The sequence below is a fragment of the Protopterus annectens genome, chromosome 8.part0 (genome assembly GCF_019279795.1).
Source record: "Protopterus annectens isolate FY-2018-M chromosome 8.part0, PAN1.0, whole genome shotgun sequence".
Lineage (NCBI taxonomy): Eukaryota > Metazoa > Chordata > Ceratodontiformes > Protopteridae > Protopterus > Protopterus annectens.
This window is the reverse complement of record NC_056741.1, coordinates 702,195,357-702,216,603: the sequence shown is the minus strand read 5'-3', so window position 1 is coordinate 702,216,603 and position 21,247 is coordinate 702,195,357. Positions and strand designations below refer to the sequence as shown.

General features: G+C 42.8%; 1 protein-coding gene across 1 annotated transcript in view; it reads left to right on the top strand.

The window, feature by feature from the left end:
* KHDC4 (KH domain containing 4, pre-mRNA splicing factor) overlaps positions 1–21,247 on the top strand; it is a gene marked incomplete in the record, with an annotated part of 2,214,276 nt that overhangs the window by 2,140,421 nt on the left and 52,608 nt on the right. Inside the window, 1 exon segment of the mRNA XM_044080154.1 lies at positions 4,669–4,781. Within this exon segment, the coding sequence (XP_043936089.1) occupies positions 4,669–4,781 (113 nt within the window).

Here is a 21,247-nt window from a genome sequence, read left to right as displayed (position 1 = left end):
CTCTTGCTAGATGGTTTTCACTTTGTATCCTGTAAGTGTACAAGGGTCATGGATTACCAGAACCAGACAGGGTTCATGCTCATTGTACTCATTTTATGGCTACTTCTGCTGCTTTCTGGTCCAGAGTTTCTCTGGATGACATTTGTTCACCGGCTACCTGGGCTTCCTCTCACACTTTTATTACTCATAAGTTGGACATGATATCTAGAGGAACGGCTTCTTTTGGTTCTGCAGTAGGGTCTTTTAGTCCTGGGTAAACAAAAGCATTGAGTCTAACCTGCCAAGAGTTCTCTCTCTTCTAATAACTGCCATGACCCACCTCGAGGCCCTTTCTTAACGTAATCAATAGCAAAGTACAAAAAATGATGTCCAGCATTGTGTATATTCTTTCCCATTCGTTTTAAATTGTATGCATCAATATTTATACTGTTTTTTTTTTATTTTAATTGGGGTGATGATGTCATGGAGGGAGTTCTATATATTGGATCTTTTGTCATTTGTATTTTATCTGAAGAAGTTCACATTTTGAGTGTGTACAAAAGCACTAACTTTATTTGTTTTATAAATAAGTGGTTTGGAGTGAACCCTTGCCTTTGTTTTTTTTTTCTAGTTTGTCAGTGTTTTTTGCGTTTATTTGAATTTCCAGATATTTTATACATAAAACCAGAAAGGGACATTATAGTAGTGTGGAACATTTTAAGACAATTTCACATCATCTCAGGTTACAGAATTGATGAAGCTAAAACAAAGGCAATAGCGGTAAATTATGTACCCGCACACAAATTGGTCCAACAATATCCATATTTATGGGGACATGATAAAATGAAGTATTTAGGAATATGGATTAGAAATGAGACTGTGGTGGCAGCTTAGGATATGTGAGAAGAGACTGAACAGAAGATGATACAAAAATTGAGAAACTGGAAGTTTTGTTATATGGACACTAAGATGCAAGCCATTAAAATGTTTTTAGCCCCTTTAGTATTGTACACAGGTCAGGCATACTTTTATCAACTGGAGGAGAAGTTGTGGATAGCATTTTAAAAGGTTAATTTTATCTGGGAAGGAAAGACAGCTGGGGTCAAGTGGGTTAAGCTGATTCTGCCAGTCGAACAAGGTGGACTAGGATTACCTAATCTGAGGAGGTATTTTAGAGCAGCACAGTTAAAGCTCTTATACATAACAAAAGCAGAAAAAACTATAATTCAGAGTGGAAAAGAATGACACTGATACAGGGAAGGACGCTCAAGAAATAAGGAGAGATTGGGATTTTGGATGCCGACTCTTAAGGGGAACAACCAAAATCATAGAGTATTATAGTCATAAAATAGCAGGGAGAATTCTAAGAACCAAACCAGCACGAGAATGGAGAAAAGAGATTTTGCCAATAGGGTTGACTTTGGTCCGGGATACAGATAATAGGCAAGTTGGGGCTGGAATTTTATTGCAGAAAACTAACAAAGGAACCAGAGTATCGGAAGCAAATAACTAGAAAGGGAAAGGTAATAGAATGGGAAAAGGCCAAGAATTTATTTGGGACTTCAGGTTAGAGATTGCCTTCCCTATCAAGGACTGATATCAGAGTATAGGCAAAGAGAAAGAAATAGGAGGCTCTTTAATGAAAGACCAGCACTGGTAGAGTTTTTAATAGAATCTAGAACAGAACCTGTTGTTAAAGGAATAATTAGTAAAGCATATAAAATACTGCATGTTAATTATAAGAATCAATCCGAGGAGATTAGAAAGGATTGGGAAGAGAGATTGGATAAGCAATTCACAGTGAGACAATGGGGGGGGAGGGTAGATGTAGATGCCCCAAGTATCCAACAAAGTCTAGAAGATTTAGGATCTTTCCCTGGAAGTGTTTGCTTAGTTATTTTTATACCCCGAATAGACTCAAAAAGAATTTTTCCTCAGGTGGATAGCAAATGTTGGAGGTGTGATTGGAAGAAAGAGGTAGCTGGGAACTTATTTTTTGAGGTGTGATGAGCTGGCAGATTTTTGGGATTCCCTGCAGACCACTCTGTCAGAGATGCTGGGTGAGCAGACTGGAACTGACCGGGGAGCTGATTTTTTTTTGTTATGCTACAGAATTGGAGTTGCCTAGACATTGTAAAGCCTTGCTGAGTCTAATTATGGTGACTGCCAAAAAAGCAATTACTAGAAAATGAAAATCAAAGTCTAGACCAACTTTTCTAGAAGTAGTGAACATAGTAACAGATAAAACCGGAATTGGGATCTTTAGAAAAGGTAAGGAGCAAACTGCACAGGAAAAAATGGGAATTGTGGGAACAGTATATGCAGAGCAGGAACAAGGTTTAAGGGGCAGGATTTGAATGAGCTATATAATGCTTAACTGACAACTGGATGGTTTATAAGTGATATATAATGTTTACAACCACAGTTGTTTCAGTGGCGTCTGTGATGTAAATTGTTTGCAACTAAAGTGATATCATTTTGTATGTTTTTCATTTAAGATTTAAGATTGCCTTTGTCATGTGTGTAAATTTAATAAAGATGTTTGGAAAAAAAATCTGAGTACTGATGGTATGAGTTTATCTGAGGAGGGAGGGCTTACACTTGTCAGCTGTGGTGCTTCCTCTGTATTGAATTCAGATTAACTTGTCCCCACATTCCAGGTATGCTAGAAAAGCTGTACTGAACATAGAAAATATGCAAAAGACTAATGCAGTTAGAGCAAGCAGACAGTCTTGCAGCTTAATAAATATAATTGTGCTGTGCGTTCTTAACTGCATTTTACACTTGTATACAGTGAGACTAAAGCTTTGTGAAGTAGTGGATAAAAAAATTTAAACAAAAACAATTCATAGTGTACCTCCGCTGTTACTCAGCGGTCTATCCATTCATGTCATTAAACTACATGTGCCGCACAATTTCTGTCTGAGATCATTTTTAAACTGCAGAAACATCAGCGGTGATGTCTGTTTTTTTTTTCCCTTAAACTTTTTGGCTTTTATACTTGTAGGACAGCCACTGCACAGCACAGCTGGTCAGTGAAGGTAGGGGCTGTGCATATAATGACTGAAACAGTATTACTACTTGTATTGCTGTTTTGTCATGATCTGTAAGACAGGGTTATTCCAAAACATATCTAGGGCTTGTATTATCAGTCACTAACCTAAATTACATTATCTGTCAATTCAGTTCCTTTTTCCATAGAGACATTGGAAATGTTATTGTACCGCTTTGCCCGGATGGAGATCATATAGTACATTGAGATAACTAGAAAGTAAAAATAAACTTGTCACATTTTGCAAATTGAAAATGTTCATAAAATTAACAGTGAAGGGCTCATAATTTGGAGTTGTGTAACCAAAGCATGGTAGCATTTGGTCAGTGAGGTTAATGCATACATGGTGACTAGAGCTGCTACTGTGCCCCCTTGGTAGTTATCTTTCTGGCAGCTAATCATTACAGATTTTGATTTCCAAATTGAGACTTTTACTTGAGGAGTGGTATGGGGCATTTTGCCTTTCTTAATTCTTGTTTGCTGCTACTTGAGTACTGGTTGAGAGTGTCCTATAGTAAGAATCTGCTGCAGCAGACATGCAGGAGAAAGACTGGGTACTTACCAGAATGATGGGTGTTCAAGGCTATGTTTTGCAGTAGCGTCAGTAGGTTTTCCACTCACCTTTGTCCCCACTTAGGTTTTTGCCACTTTTAGGAGACCAAAAGAGCTCATCAGACAAACGAAGAGGAAAGTGAGGGCAAAGAATAACTTGGGAGTACTTTGTAGGAGCCACCCTGTATGTATGTTTTGCAAATCAGGAAGCAGTGAAGTTTGGGACAGCTGAACATTCTGATACTGGCTGCTATTACATGTGACTGAATAAGAATTCTGCAGTTTGTACCAGCTGCTTGAGAGGCTCTTCACGATCACTTTTAGTGCAATGAACCTTATATAGCATTTTTCTCAAACATTTCTGTTTTCATATTGTACTCATCAGGGTACTAGTCATCCTTTAAGATTCGTAGTAGTTTTTTTCAGAGAGTTACGTTTGCTGGGAATTGATTAATTGCACGTTGTCCTTGCTCTTTAGAGAGGGCTATAGTTATAAAAGTTTATGTATGATGATTTATCTGCATCTATGTAGCCAGTTTGAGTGGCTTACAAAATCTGTGGCTTAATGTCCATATTGTCCTTTCCTCTAGTGCACTGAGAAATTTTTTGGTTAAGGGAAGAGCTTACTTTCTGTGTAGATCAACATATCCTATAGAGAAGTTTGTTTGAATTTGAGCTGTGTGCTATTCTTTAAACAAGTGAGAGGTGAGTAGTCTTGTATTTTATTTATTTTTATCTTCATAGCGGAGTAACAACGATGTTTAACCTAGGACAATACAAGTGTCATCTGTTTAACCCTTGGCAGCCATCACACGTTTAAGTAAAGCCCTCTGCTGTTTAACTGCGATTTTGTTCATTTGAGTACAGTGGGAAGCTTTTGATTTATTGGAAAGTTAGAGATTGAAGTATAATAAATTTGGAAAAACAGAAACAGTGCAGAAAAAGAGGTACAGCTGCATGCATCACTGCTATAATTGTGAAAGGGCAAGAAACAAAAGCAGAAGTTGAGCTGGCCTGGCTGAAGCTCACACAGTTGTAGCGGGAGGTTTAGCATTGCTAATGTGGCTGTGTTTTTCTACTCTTAGCATGGACCCATTCATATGACTAATTTAGGTACAGGCTCCTCCCTGCAGAATGGAAGTGACACCTTAGGATCCAACCCATCTGGTTCCTCCGGCAAGGAAAAGGAGAGGGACAGGTAAGGCATTATTGCACATTGCTTCAGATTCTGTGCAAGTTCTGTTTGATTATGGGAGTTATTTATTTAATCACCAAAAGAGATTTGTTCTGAAGATGTAGGAAGCATGTTTAATTCACACACAGGCAGACAGGGATGCACATGCATGCGCCCAGCGACATATGCGCATGGGCAGAGAGAGAGAGACACTCGCCGTCTGTTTTATACAATGAAGATGAATTCTCTGGCTAAACTATTTGCTCTGAGTAATACATTTTTACTTTTTAGTCAGGCTATGCTTTTTACTTTTGGAAGGAAAAATCAAAGCAGGAAAGCAGTAAATCACAGAAGTGAATGTACAGATAGTCTGGTATGAATAGAGGTGGGAATATGGGTCAGAAAGTAATGAGGATTTGTTTGTGGTGTTGCTACTGTTGTTGAATGAAGTTTTCAGTTGTTGAAGCAGTTAGTGTGAGGGAGTGTAGGGTTAAAGGGTTTTTTTTTTTGCAACAGTAAGAAAAGCCTAGAATGTTTAAACAGTGTTGGTTAGTGCTGTTAGGGATCTTTGAGAAAATGGGTTGCTTGGGAAGATGAATGAGGGAGAAGTCAAAATATCAGTATGGAGTAGTTTGAGTGCCCTTGAACAATTTACCTGTATGTTTTTGCAGTGTCACTTTGTTTAGTAAAATTTGCAAACATTTGCATTGTTGTGCTACCCTGAAACACCCATGTTTTAAATCCTTTTAGAACTCACCATTGTCTGAATCTAACGCAGCTAGGCTGGCTTGAATTTCAAAACCAATTGAAACTCTCCCAACTCACCATTGCCCACAAGATATTTTATAAACCTAACAGCACTCCTATACTTTCCCATCTCATAATCCCATACAAAAATCTAAATTCTCTTTGCTCTTCCAGCAAGCTTCTTGCTAGCATAAGCAAATCTTACAACATGGCTGGAATTTCTCCGTTTTCCAACTCTGTGGGGAAAAAACTGGAACCTTCTGCCTAATGACCTAACTTTAATTTCTTCACTGCCTCTCTTTAAACAAAACCTCAAAAGACACCTCAAAACACACTGGTTATATGCCCCTGTAGCAACCCGGATTAATCTTCTCCTTTACTACAGATATTTCTCCTCTTGAACCTCTACCTATTTCACATTCTTGAAGTAGGATGGTAACTGCTTTACAGAATTCAACATACTGATATAATCTATCCTGTTTAATGCTCTGAAAATCTCTATCCTGTTTAATACACTGATAGTCTACATGTATCTATCTGCATATTGAATTATCTTATACATAGTCTCCTCTACTATTGTAAATACCTACTTTACTGTAGTAATACTTCTGTAATTTTTTGTATTCTAATTACTTCCTGCTTTTTGAATAATCTTCTATTGAAATCCATTCATTTATGTATTAATATTGATTTTTAATTTTTAACTGTTTTAATTTTTAAATGTTTAATTTCAATTTTTAATTGTTGCAATTGGAGCTTTTCTCCCCGGGCCTCTACTGAAAATGGAAATATATCCAGTTAGACTAGCCCGGTTAACAAATGTAAACTAAAAATAAAATAAATAAAGGTCTGGATACGTTTCTCCATAAGTAGGCATATTTAGTACCCTTAAGCCTCTGGGTACTATTTTATACTTCAATGATGCCTCAAGGTGAAACCTCTGCCATTGCAGTCTCTTAAAGCTATACATTTTATTCTCTAGATTCCTGTATAGCTCTATAAACTTCTTATGGGTGTCATAGTCAGTCAGCTGTTAGTAGTTGGAAAAACTGGATTCTGCATAAGAGGATCGAGTTCCATGCATAACAGTCCAGTAAGTCGTTCATATTGGCTCCTTCCAAGCCCAGTAGTATAGCCACCCTCAGCCATGTTCCAGTCAAAATCCACTTAGGAAATGTAGAAAAAAGGAGGTCCAAAGACTGGATAAACACTTGGTTTACACCTCAAGGCAGTAACAAAAAATAAAATAAACAAACTGACCACGGCTGAGTAGATTCCAAGTTCCAAAAAATAAAGCTTTAATGAGAAATGCAAGAGTAAGCACTTTCGCGATACAACAGATACTCGCTTCTTCAGACTCATTCACATACAAGACAATAAATTTAAATCAAAGCATATCCAATCAAAAAACTGTTACTCTATGATGTCATTAGTAATTCATTAAAGACAAACTCCTGTGGATGGCCAAACCAGTGGCCACAGCCCTCTGAAGGCGGCGGGGGATACTTCCCCCTATCTGGATGACCTTCTTGTTCATGTCTTGTTCAAGGAAACAAACTCTGAAGTTACATTTCAAATTCAAGTCTCTTCTGGAAAGACTGATTCACACTCAACCTAAGGAAGTCTTCCCTGAACCCTTGCCGGGATATAGTATTCATAAGCTCAACAGCCTTCTTCCCTCAACAAGTAAGTTCCATCTCTCTCAACACCCAGGACCAACATAAAAACTCACCCAACCTGGCTTGGTGTATGTGAAGAGGCTCCAAAACAGTTTGGGTATAACTGTCCCCCAGAGAACTCAAAGAGCATATCAGTGTGATGAAGATGAAAGCCCTCATCCAAGCCTTACAGGTGGCTCTCTCAAGTGTGGAGCCCAGGTCCCCTGAAAGTGTTCACAATCACCTTAGCTATGTGGCATATCAACAAACGGGGCACCAAGTCTTACTAGCTTATAAGTGCTTTGGAGATATCCATGGAAAGAAAAACTGTCCCTACAGGCAGTTTACATTCCTTCAGAGGACAATGTTCTCACAGACAATCTCAGCAGATTCAGAGAAGACCCCTATGAACAGATGCTGTACAGAGAGGTCTTTCTGGACATGGTCCACAAAATGGGTACACCTCAGACAGATTTTTCTGCCTCCAATCAGAACAGGCAACTCGGACCATTTTGCTCCAGCACCTCTTGTTAGTAAGCCTGGAGGACAGATGCCATGTTGTTCAACTGGCAGAAGTTCCCATTTACCCTCCACCTGATACCAAAGGTTCTCCTGAAGATACAGACGGCCAAGCCAAAAATGTTGCTAGTGACTCCCTTCCGGCCCAGACAACACTGTTTCACCTTTCTACTTCATATGGCCAGGGGCAATCATTTCAAGTTACCTCACAGAATGGACTTACCTAAACAAAAGCTGATCAACTCCAACATTTAGGTTTTCAACCTGATTCTCTTGGTCACAGAGTTTTAATCCCCTTCAGATACCAATTCTTAGAGGATGTGCCTGCAGTACCCCAGAAGGTGAGAAACCTACTATTAGAAAATCTTGCATCTCCAATTGGAGCAGATTTTCCATATGGTGTTACCAAGGACCCCTGTTTGGTGGGTACACATCTTGTTTTGTCATGGGTTAACTATTTAAACATGGTCTAACCTACTTCTCCGCTAGCCCTGCTTGTCTGCCATTAAATCCACCACTGCTTTCTAGAACTGAGGGCAAACGGCTTTTTAAAAGGCATACTTCACCTGAATCTTTCAAATGCAGTCACCTTAAGAAGTAATCCTTTTTGCCTAAAGTAGCCTCAGAGTCCGTTCTCATTCAGCCTATACATTTGCCTGTTTTCATTCCTAATTTCAATAACAAAGGAGAGTATTTATTTCATTGCTTGGAAGCTCACTGCCAACTGAAATGCTATTTAGACAGAACCAAACATTAAAGAAAATCTGAGAGCCTTTGCCTGGTAAACTTAGGGCTCATTCTACCGGAGCAGTGGTTACTTTGGTTTCCTTTTTCGCTGAGGCCTGTATTGATGACATTTTTGCAACTGCCTGGTCTGACATTTGTCCTATCTGTAATGGGTGACAAAGGTATATTTGGTCTAGATGTAGGGTCCACCTCTGACTCTACAGGTTTGCAGAATGTTCTCTCCTAGGACCACAGTGATTTTACTGTCTGAGGACTCTGTCCCGTAATTTAATATGGATGGAAAATGCATCCGATACGAAAGTTATGTACTTACCATAATGATAGATATGCATAGTCTTCTGTCAATACCTCTCAATGTCTTGGCACAAGAAATCTGAACAAATCCAAAAATAATGTGGGCGGTGGGGCAAAGGCCCCAAGATGGGGACAGATTTTAAAAATTGCTAAACTGAAAAGTTACTAGAATAATAGGTTTTGCATTACAAGTATTTTCTGAAGTATATAAACTCTGAACTCAAATGTCTGTCATTACTTAGCGGCTTCAGTCCCCCGTGATTTGCCAGAAAAAACACAATTTTTATGAGGACCAGACCAAAAATATGAGGCAAAAATCTGGACGGTTGAGAGGATGCTTCTGTCGTCCTCGATCATCCCTCTCTCCATACTCCTTCCAGATTCACTGTTAGTTGTAGCCTCTTCGCTGTCTGTGCAGATCAGGCCTGAATTTTTATATGGGAGGGTTTTCTTGATGCACTTTATTTCCTTTTTTTTTTTCTAGTGGCAATGATAGGGCCAAATCTGGGGAGATTCAGTTAGAGTATTATAGGTATAAGAAGCTTGATCTCCAGGACCGAAGATGCTGGCACTGAAACCATTAAACTACAGGTTGAGAAGGACAGAAGACAACACGCATCTGTCGATATCCTTCTATTCCAATGTTTCAGTATTCCACATATGGGTTTACTCCTCTTGCTTTGCGTATGTTCGGGCAGTATGCAAAAGTTTTTCAGTCTCTAAGAGGTGCGTGGGATGTCTGGCGTGGCTCCAGGAACATGGGCCATAAAAGTGATGTCTGCACGCACCACCCCTCAGAACTTCTTAGCGTCCAGTCCTATGCCAGGTGTTCCTGGTCTCGCTGCCGTGGGATTCGAGAAATAAGATAAGTACCCCATTGGGGAACCTTTCAGTCCTTTTTTCTTTATTATATTGCCTGTTCGTGTCATCCAGAAAGGAAGTACAAAACTTTCATTTTACAGAATTGGTCTTTCCCATGCTTGGGTGAATTGTGTGTTAATTGGCATTCTGAGTTTTATAGTGTATTTCGGCTTCTTTGTGCTGTTGTAGTGGGGTTCCCTTGGGAGTAAAACTCCTCATTGCAAAGAATGTGTTAACAGTTGGATAGCAAGGTTGTATTCCTCATTAGGAAGTGGTAGATGTTCATCGTGCATACAGCTGCAGTAATCACAGATGGGTTCTCTGCCATCAGGCGGTCCCTCGGTCGGCCGAATTCCAAAGTCTTGGTCCGGCGTCGGTTGTTGTCGCTTTCTCTTCTGACGTCAGTGAGGCCAGAGTATATAAGACACAGCCGACGCCATGTTCTTCAGTCTTTTTTGCCGCGCGGTGCTCGAAGCAGAAACAGTTCGCAAGTGCCGGTCGGCCAGCTCCTGAATTACGAATATTTTGGAATCCGAAGTCTTCATTAAAGCTAAGTACCCGTTGAAACTTTTCTTGCCTCAGACCGATGTCAGAAAAAGTTAATAATTGTATTTCTTGTGGGAAGCAAATACCGCATAAGGATTTCCATTCCCGCTGCATACCTTGTTTGGGCCCAGACCACGACGTCTCGGGCTGTCGCTTTGCGCTACCTTCAATAAACGCACTATTAAGCGTCGGGCGGAGTTCGCCCAACACCACTTTGGTAAAGCTTTTGATTATAAAATGTCGTCGGACTCTCAGACTACCGTTTTGACAAAAAACGCAAGGAAAAGGACCGGCACGCGAGGCCCGTGGTCCCCGCCGACACCACGCCAAAACAGGCTACACGTGGTCCGGTTCTCAGCGAGACGCCTTTGCAGTCCCTGACTACCGACGACACTTCTTTGGCGGTGTCCTCTGTACCGGAGACCGCTGGGTCCTCGGCCCTTTCCCAGACTACAACCGAAGCCTCTGCTAATGTTGAGCCTACTAATGTGGACAGGTCCACCTCCACCCATGGTGTATTTAGGCCCTCATCTTCTTTTTCAATTAAGGCCTTTACTAAATCCAAAGCAGCCAGGCAGCCCGTGAGGCCTGTTGTACAGGGCCCATCTCCAGGTCCCATGCCTAAAAAACAGATGCTTAGAATGGCTGAGGATTTAATTACTCTTATCAGAGGTTCTCAACCCCCTCCAGACAAGAGACCCAGAGTGGAGGAAGATTCTCCCTCTTCTGATCAGGGATCCATTTTATCAGAACATTCTGATGCAGAGGAACATTCTTACTCTCCTTTTGAGGATTCGGATGCAGAACAGTCCATTCCCTCTGTATCCCCTCCTGAGGATTTTTCCTTTGGGGAAACCTTACACACCTTGAGGGAACTCTTCCATTGGGAAGGCCAAGACTTTACAGATTCCAAGAAAAGTCTCAGGGAATTTCTTTTGTTACCTCAACACAGACCTCTGGCTATACCCCCTGTTTTGGACATACTGGATGATGTCTATTCGGAGGCTTGTCTTAACCCGGATTCTCTGCCTCCTGCACCAGTCAAACCTGATAGGTATTACAGAGTACCCAGCTCTCACCAATTTCTCTTCAAAAGCCATAATGCTGACCCTGAAACCATTTCACAAGGCCCCAAGGGATTGAAGGCCTCCACTGCCAAAAATCCACTTCCTGCAGAAAGGGAATCAAGATCTTTGGAAAGGTGGGGGAAAAAGGTTTATACCTCGGCCACCCTAGCCATGAGGGCTTTAACTTGTCAGTTTCATATGCTTAAATATCAACAGTTCCTGTTATCACAGTTGAGGAACAAAATGTCTCAACCTGAACAACAAGATTTAAAGGAGTTACAGGATATGATGCATAGTGCAGAACAAGTGGGTAAACACACCTTACAATGTGGTTATGATGCCTTAGAGGCCTCAAGTAGAGCGGCAGCTACAGGATCAGTCATTCGCAGACATGCCTGGCTTAGGGAACAAAATTTACCTGATCATGTGAAAGCTAAACTTCTAGATGCTCCTTTACAAAAGGATGTGCTGTTTGGTACTAATGCTGAGGAGATACTACGGAAAATGGAAGAAAAAGCCAAATCTATGCAAACTGTCAAAGCTTTCTTACAGGTCCAACCACCACGTTTTAGCAGAAATTGGCCTTCAAAAGACTGGTCCTTTCCAGCCACTGACAAGCCCCAAAGAGGTAGATACAGACGCACAAGGGGCAGAGGGCAATCACAAGGATCATATAGAGGCCGACAATGGCAAACTCCAGCACCAAGAGGTGGCGAAGACAGTGCACAACAATACAGGAAGCAAACCCAATGACTCCTCATTTCCATGCCAAGCATGTCTCAGCTGGCAGCACCTTTGGGAGGAAAACTAGCACTATTTGCAAGCAATTGGCATATTGTCACAACAGACAAATGGATCCTGGACATTATAAACAGAGGCTACAAATTTCAATTTCACACTCTTCCAAAAATGAGAGGCATGCCAAACCTGCCACAAAATCAAAGGGCAGAGGCACAACTGCAAATTTCAAAGCTCATAAGCATGCGAGCTAATCAAGAGGTACCTACTCACCAACAAGGTCAAGGTTTTTATTCAAGACTTTTCCTGGTACCAAGGAAAGGATTGGACTTATCCACCCTAAACACATTTCTAATCGTACCAAAATTCAAGATGCTCACATTACAGCAGCTTCTTCCCATGCTGGGCAAGGAGTTCTGGCTGGTAACATTGGACCTCAAGGAGGCATACCTGAATGTCCCAATCAGACAAAACTGCAGAAGATACCTCAGATTTCTTGCAGGTTCAATCCACTATCAATTCTCTGCATTGCCCTTTGGCTTATCTACTGCGCCCAGAGTATTCACAAAGTGCCTGGCATCAGTGATTGCCTACTGCAGACTTCAAGGGATACAAATTTACCCTTATCTGGACGACTGCCTGATAAGCCGACAGCAAGAACATACTTCTGGAACATCTGGCATATGTGACGCGATTACTGCTTTCTCTGGGATATACAATCAACAAAGAGAAATCAAGGCTAACACCATCCCAGAAAATAACTTTCCTGGGTGCCAACTTGGACACAAACACCCAGATGGCCTACCTTACACCAGAAAAACAAGGGCAACTATCTCAGTACTTCAAAATACTAGCAAAAAGTACCAGGCTTACTGCAATGAAAATCCTGCAGGCTCTGGGATTCATGGCATCTTGCATTCTATTAACCCCATTTGCAAAGCTGCATATGAGGAAACTTCAGTGGTACCTAAAAAACCTATGGTCTCAACACAGTCACAGTTTGGAAACAATAATACCAATAATTCCATGTTTGCAAAAGGAATTTCTATGGTGGGCCCAAGCATGTCAAGCAAACAAAGGCCTCCCATTCTGCAAGCCTCAAGCAAAACAAGTCATAACCACAGACGCCTCAGACTACGCCTGGGGGGGTGCACATGACGAACAGGTGCATTCAGGGCAAATGGTCCCAAAAAGAAAAGCACCTTCACATCAATCAAAAAGAAATGCTAGCAGTAATAAATGCAATTACAGCTTTCAAGGACTTCCTGCATCCAGGACAATTACTGATAAGAACAGACAACACCACGGTAATGTGGTACATAAACAAGGAGGAACACATTCTTACCCCTTGTGCAGACTAGCCATGACTCTTTGGAACCTGGCTCTGGAAAGACAAATCGAACTTCAAGCACAGTACTTGCCAGGATTGGAAAACACACTGGCAGACAATCTAAGCAGAAAAATGACAGATCCACACGAATGGAAGTTACATCCTCAGGTGTTTGCAGCAATAATCCAAGCATGGGGGAGGCCAGACATAGATCTTTTTGCCTCCCACAGGAATCATCAATTGGAAAAGTTTTGTTCAAAGACCTTTCACCCAAAGGCCTGGAGAGTGGACGCCCTTTCTTTCAGTTGGACAGCATGGACAGTTTACACATTCCCACCTCTGCCTCTTCTGCCCAAGGTGCTTTTGAAAGCAAGAACAGACAAACCGAAGATGATACTGATTGCTCCAGATTGGCCAAGGCAACACTGGTACCCACTCCTGAGGAGCCTAACACATACTCCTCCCTGGTCCCTGCCTCTAATGCCTCTTATGCTGACTCAGCACAGCTACAAAACTCTTCACAGTCAGCTGAAAACACTCAGTCTTGCTGCATGGAAAATTCCTTAACACCACAACAGAACCTACACTCCAAGGAGGTACAGGATGTCATTTTGGAGGCCAGAAGGCCAGCTACTAGAAAAGCTTACTCCGCAAAATGGAAGCGGTTTTGCTCTTGGAATGAGAAAAAAGGCCAGGACCATAGAAAACTGAACTTGCCTCAGGTATTACAGTACCTAGCGGAGCTATTGAACAGTGGACTTTCTTTTTCTTCCTTAAAAATCCATGCCTCAGCCATATCTGCAGAATTCAACACGGATCCTCCTTTATTTTCTCACCCACTCCTACGACAGTTCCTCAGAGGGGCTAAGAATATAAGACCACCAAGGAAACAACCAATACCAGCCTGGGATCTTAATTACATACTAGAAAAATTAACATTGCCTCCTTTTGAACCAGCTGCCTCAACAGATTTGCAATATTTGTCCTGGAAGACGGCCTTCCTCCTGGCCATCACTTCAGCTCGTAGGGTTTCTGAACTTCAGGCCCTCATGGCGGTGCAGCCCTTTCTCATTTTCCATCAGGACAGGGTTTCCCTTTACCAACCCATCATTTATGCCTAAAGTGGTATCCAGGGTAGCTTTAAATCAAGCCATACACCTACCCACCTTTTACCCCAATCCTCAAAACAAAGGGGAAAGGCTGCTACACTCCTTAGACATCCATAGGCAGCTTCGTTATTATTTGGACAGAACAAAGTCCTTCAGGAAATCAGAACAACTCTTTGTGTCCCATGCTGTAGGGGCTCAAGGGAAGCCAGTTACAAAACAGACTATTTCAAAGTGGATAGGCCACTGCATATGGTTTAGTTACTCCTATCATGGGAAATCTGTTCCTGCAGGTATCAGATCACACTCCACCAGGGCCACAGCTACCTCTACAGCCTTCCTCAGAGGAGTTCCTACCAAAGATATTTTGGAGGCAGCCACTTGGAGTTCTGTACATACCTTCACAAAACACTACCATCTGCCTTTATATTCCAGAACAAGAGCAGGCTTTGCCACTGCTGTTTTGCAGGGCATTCTGGCTCAACCCAGTTCCTCCTAGTACCTACCACCCAGTGCATAGCTTTGGGATTCTACCCATCTCTGATTACTGCAGCTGTATGCACGATGAACATAGTACAGTTTTGTACCTACCATAAATGTAGATGTTCGAGTGCTAATACAGCTGCAGTACAGGTTTCCCTCCCTCCTTCCCCACTTGGTAAAGGCATGAGGCCTAGCAACCTCTTCATACTACCTGACTGGGTTATCCGGCTATGTTTTATTTGCTTGCTACCACTGATTTTGGATTATATTGCATTGCTTGTATATGTATATAAGCACTGTTTAGGTATTGCCTTCCTTCTGGGGGCACCTGACATCTGGGGCAAGAAAGACTGAAGAACATGGCGTCAGCTGTGTCTTATATACTCTGGCCTCACTGATGTCAGAAGAGAAAGCGACAACAACCGACGCCGGACCAAGACTTTGGAATTCGGCCGACCGAGGGACCGCCTGACGGCAGAGAACCCATCTGTGATTACTGCAGCTGTATTAGCACTCGAACATCTACATTTATGGTAGGTACAAAACTGTACTTTCCCTTTCTTGCTGCAGGCATAAGCAGTACTACAAAATTTGGATAGCAGCTTTAGAGTACTTGAGCAGTTGTCAGTTTTAGGTGGTTACTTTAAAGTTTTTGCAATTAAAGCTACTTGAGAGTGAGATATTTATTTTGTATAAAGGTACCACAGAATTGAGTGTTGACAAACCATTTTAAGTTAAACTGTTCTGTTATGTTTTCTGTTATATAGTGAATAGTTTAAAACCCTGAGTGGTATGTTCAGTGCTTCTTATTTATTTTTCATCTATTTCTTTGTTTACCAGGAAAGTCCAACTGGGTAGCACCCATTTGTATTGGAGGCCCGTCAGGAAAACCTTTATTTGTTTACATTACGTTGTACTTCCAGTTAAACACAGAGTAGTTAAATTTTTGTTTACATTTATACACATACAGTAGTTACATTTATACATTCTAAGATTTTATAGAGGTAGAAGTTATTAAAGCATTAGAGCATTTCTCCCCGGGCCTCCACTGAAAACAGGATCTGTGGAACCTAGTCGGACTTTCCTGGTCAACAAATGTTAAATAAATAAAAATAAATAAATAAAGAGAAAGCCCTTGTGCAATATAGTGGATTGTATAGGCGACAGTTTTGTTGTTTCAGTGAAAGGTTGAGTGTGTTCCTTTTAAGGAGAATATTTTGAGAGTATTGTACGGTGAGCACAAAGTCTTAACCTGGTAATGAGCATGTGCAAGATCAGGACTGGTTCAAATGTTTAAGTGGTTTAAAACGGTTGATGTTATATGTAGTCCTATCTCGCCGTAATTCTTGCTGGATGGGTTCGGAGCCAATATTCGGCTCCGACACGGCCTATACTAAAGTTCGAGAGCCTTTTACTGTCTTGAGGCTAGCCCCTATCCCATGATGCCTCAGGGCAATTCCCCAGATCTCGTTTGCCATGAAAGCTTCGAAGTTACGTCTTACTGGCTCATTGGCTAAGTAAAACGATTTTTTACTTTAGTCCTTTTTCTATCTTGTATATATATGTTAATAGTTTCTTCTGTATTGTGCGTCTGTTTTTTTGAGTGTGTCAACCCCTATTCCCCCCTTAGGACTGTGTGGCCCATTTAAATTAGAGGGCCGTAGTGTCTGTGTGTGTGTGTCTGTGTGTGTCTGTGTGTGTCTGTGTGTGTCTGTGTGTGTCTGTGTGTGTCTGTGTGTGTCTGTGTGTGTCTGTGTCTGTCTGTGTGTGTCTGTCTGTCTGTCTGTGTGTGTCTGTCTGTCTGTGTGTCTGTCTGTCTGTGTGTCTGTCTGTGTGTGTGTCTGTCTGTGTGTGTGTCTGTCTGTGTGTGTGTCTGTCTGTGTGTGTGTCTGTCTGTGTGTCTGTCTGTGTGTGTCTGTCTGTGTGTGTCTGTCTGTGTGTGTCTGTCTGTGTGTGTCTGTCTGTGTGTGTCTGTCTGTGTGTGTGAATGTTAAAAAAAAAAAAAAAAAAAAGTAAAAATAAAAAAACTTCTTCCTTACACATTTATATTTTAGTGTTTAACCATGTCTAAAGATGAGGCTCACAAGGAATATCGCCCTTTGGGCTTCAAAAAATGCGACAGGTGTGTGCAGAAAATGTCTCTTACAGACAGCCAAACCAGTTGCGTATATTGTCTGGGCGAATTCCATTTACAGGAACCTTGCACCTTCTGTCACGCTTTTAGTACAAGAGTGTTAAACGAAAGGAAGAGAAAACTTATTGACAGGGGACTCATGACCAGTTCCTTCCAGGAATAGCTGGAACTTGGTCAGGCAGCTCCAAAATCTTCAAAGAGAAAATCATTGGCCCCGACTTCGGAGCCGACCAAAAAGTCTAAAGCGTCGGAACCAAGGGGTTCCGATTCCGACTGCTTCATCTTTGGTGCAGTCCATTCCATCGGTTCTGAGACAGTCTTCAGTACCGATGATTTTGCCTGACATTGAGACTGTATCTCCTTATTTGAGATCTCCTATTTTGGAGAGAAGGAGGTCTTCTTCAGTTTCCGCCAGATCCTCCAGGACCCTATCAGATGAGGACATTGAGAGGGTGGTGAAGATGTTGCTTTCAGATCCAGCTTTGGCTAGATAATTGACCCCTCCAGACCCAAAGGTCTCGGAGCCGTCCCCCGTACTGATCACGGTTCCTCCTCCGACTGCTTCGCTCTCGGAGCCTATTACGTCAGGTTCCTCTGTCTTCGACCCTTCGGCTCAGGGGATTCAGCCCGTTTCCTCAGAGCCAATTACTCTATCCTCGATGGTTCAGTCTGGAGCTGAGGGTTCTGGGAGCCGACGCTCTTGTGTCGACTCCGAGGGGGACAGTCACCCTGGGTTCTCTTCGGAACCGACCCCCCCCCCCTCTCGGAGCCTCGGCTCCCACTTCTGCTTCGGAGCCTTTCCCTCTTGCTAGGAGTCGACCATCTTCCCCCTCGGAGCGGAGGTCTTCAGAGCGGGGGGGAAAGGCTTTCGAAGCTATAGAGAAGGCTTTATCCTCTGCCAAAACCATTCCTTTGGAACGTGTGTCCCACCAGCAGCAGGCAGCAACCTCTTCTCCCCTGCCACCCCCCACAGCGTAGGGAAACCAGAGGCTCAAGTAGCCCCATTGGAGGCGCCCCCTCTTCTGAGACCTCCCCAGATTATTCCACTGGAGAGCTCCCTCGAAAGAGGTTATGCAAGAGGAAACATGTAGACTCCCCTGAATCTGTCACATCAGGCGCTGATTTAGAGGAATCAGAAGGGAGGGTCCCCTAGATCACCCTCTGAGGATGTCTCCTTCTCTGACATCCTAGAAATCCTTAGACAGAGGGGTGATTGGAAGACCTCTAAACCCTACTGAGGATGAATCAGTGTATCTTGAGGCCTTTGTCTGCCGACCTTTCACCTCTTGGGTGACACTGCCTTATGACCAACTTTTGGGGGTAATTTCGCAGAAAGCATGGACCTCTCCAGATTCAGTGGAAACCGTCCCAAGGAGACCAAACAAATTTATGACCGCACCTGAGGACAAGTCTTTTCTTAGCAAGGGAGTTCCAGTTGATGCTATGGTGGTAGCAGCGGCCATCAAGAAGGAATTATCTGAGATGTCTTCTAATATCCATCCTCTTAACAAGGAGTCCAAGACGATGGATAGGTACGGGAAGCTTACTTTTTCTTCAGCGGCATTTACACTAAGATCGCTGAATTACCTGACTCATTTCACTCATCTTCAGAGGGATGATCTGAAAGAGTTAGGAGATGCCCTCCAGGGTTCAGTAGCTCCGGGTTCCATGGACAAGGTTTCCGTGCAGCTCTCCACCCTTACTTCCATAGCTAACTCCTCCATGAGGCTGATCTCATATGCGGCAGATGGAGCGAGCAGGGCAGCCGCAGCAGGAATATCCCTCAGGAGACATTCGTGGATGCGCCTTTGTAATTTTACGGAATCCTTCGTCTTCCTTCACTAACATTCCCTTTGATGGTTCATCTCTTTTTGGACCCCCAAGTGAAAGAAACTTTGACTAGGTGCGAGCAGGAAGGAAAAACTTTATCTGCCGTTGGAGTCAGTTTCTCTCTTCCGTCCAGACCCTATCCCAAGGGTAATACAGGAAGGAAAATGTGGTTCTACAAATCCCAAAAAGGTTTTCCTCAGGCACAAGGTCAACCCTCCCCCAGGGAGCAGACTGGGAGGATATAATGGAAGACGCCACCCTTGCGGCAGAGGAGGTTCGCAACATCAGGGAGATAGAGAAGCGTTCTCTGATCGTCCCTTCCATCCACCCTGAAGGGTTGCCCGACTGTCCGTCTCTGGAAGCAGTCGGGGGTCGTATATCACTGTACCCAAACGCCTGGCTGACTATCACTCAAGATCGTTGGGAAAATACAGTAATATCCAGAGGTTACCTGATTCCCTTTATTTCCGAACCCCCAACAAAACCGGTCTCTTCCAGACATACCACTCATCCAACTAGACCGTGCAACATCAGAGGTCATCTCGTTGCTGCAAAAAAGAGTCATCCAAGAAGTCCCCGCAGAGCAAGTAGGGTCTGGAACTTACTCTCAATTCTTTTTAGTTCCAAAAAAGACAGGGGGCTGGAGATCAATTCTAGATCTCAGCAGGCTCAACAAGCATATAAGAAAGTCAAAGTTCCAAATGGTCACTTTGCAGTCGATATTTCCCTTTATCGGGAAAGACAACTGGATGTGCTCAATCGATCTCCAGGATGCGTACTACCACATCAAAATGGGCAGGTGCTCCAGGAGACACTTGCGCTTCCTGCTGGGAGCCAGCCATTTTCAGTTCAGAACACTGCCCTTTGGCCTCACTACAGACCCCAGAGTGTTTACCAAATGCATGGCAGTGGTAACGGCTCACCTGAGACGTCAAGGATTCCAGGTGTTTCCGTACCTAGGCGACTGGCTCCTCACTGCTACCACCAAGCATCAACTCATAAGGACCAGGGACGAGACTCTTATCCTTGTGCGCCAGCCTAGGCATCACTGTCAACTTGCAAAAGTCTGTCTTATCTCCCTCGCAACATATTGTATATCTAGGCTCAGAAAGCTAACACAGGAAAGAGTGGAATTTCTACGCAGTCAGATCAGATCCTTATTAAACAGAGAGTCCAGGCCAGAATAGTCCAAGTCCTAGGGACTATGGCTTCCGCCATCTTATTAGTTCCTCTTGCTCATCTACATATGAGGATTCTCCAATGGATGCTGTTTACACAATGGTCAATGCAAGACCTTCCATTGTCTCACCAGATATTAACAAACGCATGCAAAAGGGATCTGACATGGTGGTTACACACGAAACAACTTGTCATAGGTCGTCCACTTGTTCCTCCCCAAGAGAAAGCAATTCTGACCACAGACGCTTCCCAGATTGGGGGGGGGGGGGCATTATCTGGGAAAGACAGTCCAAGGTACTTGGCAAAACCACGAGAACCACTTACACATCAATGTTCTGGATATGAGAGCGGTGCTATATGCTTTGCAAGCACTTCACAGTTCCCTTCCCACTGGAACGATTGCAATTTAGTCAGACAACAAGTCTGTTCTGTGCTACATAAACAAGGGGGAACCAAGTCTTACCCACTTTGCAGAGAGGCCTTAAGAATTTGAAAATGGGCGATGGATACTCAGTTGCACTATCCAGAATTCTGCTAACAGCTGTTGCTCAAGTTCCTATGTTTAGTGATGACAGAAAAAGGACAGGACCCCCCCCCCCCATTTTGTTGACCATGTAGCAAAACAAGACAGTTGTAGATTTGCTTGTTCTGCCTTGTAGTTTTATTTGGCTTCATTGCATTGCTACCTCTTCCAGCACTGTACATTGGGTTGTGCAGATGATGCAAGCAGAAGCTTGAGTCCTGCTTGACTATACACAGCCTCTAAAGATGATTCAAGTGAATCCCTATGATAAAACGCCATTCAAAGGGGCTTATTGTTTTCTTTTTAACAAATTAGCTCAGGTAAGAGATACACTGTCCAGTTTTGGCCCCATACTGTTGCACTTATGTCAATAAGTGCATCCTTCTGTAGTAGGAGTTCACCACTGTTTGTCTTTTCCAAGTGTGTTGACATGCAAGAGGTGCCTCCCCATTTTTCAGAGTGAACCTTGAGTGGGTGCGGTTACAGTCTTCCCCTTGCATTTTGCCCTGGGAGGCTTTGAGTTGTGGATTCACCAGTGCATGGCATATAGAGTGTGTGTGATGTGTGGCAGTGTTCTTCAGACTAGTTCTCGCACACACATGTACACACACACACCATGTTGAACTAGCACTAAATACCCTAGCTTCAGGACTCCTGTTGTGGTGTACCTTAAGAATTGTGTAATTAAAAAAAAAAAAAGAATTTAGTAAAAGCTGGCCAAGTAGGTG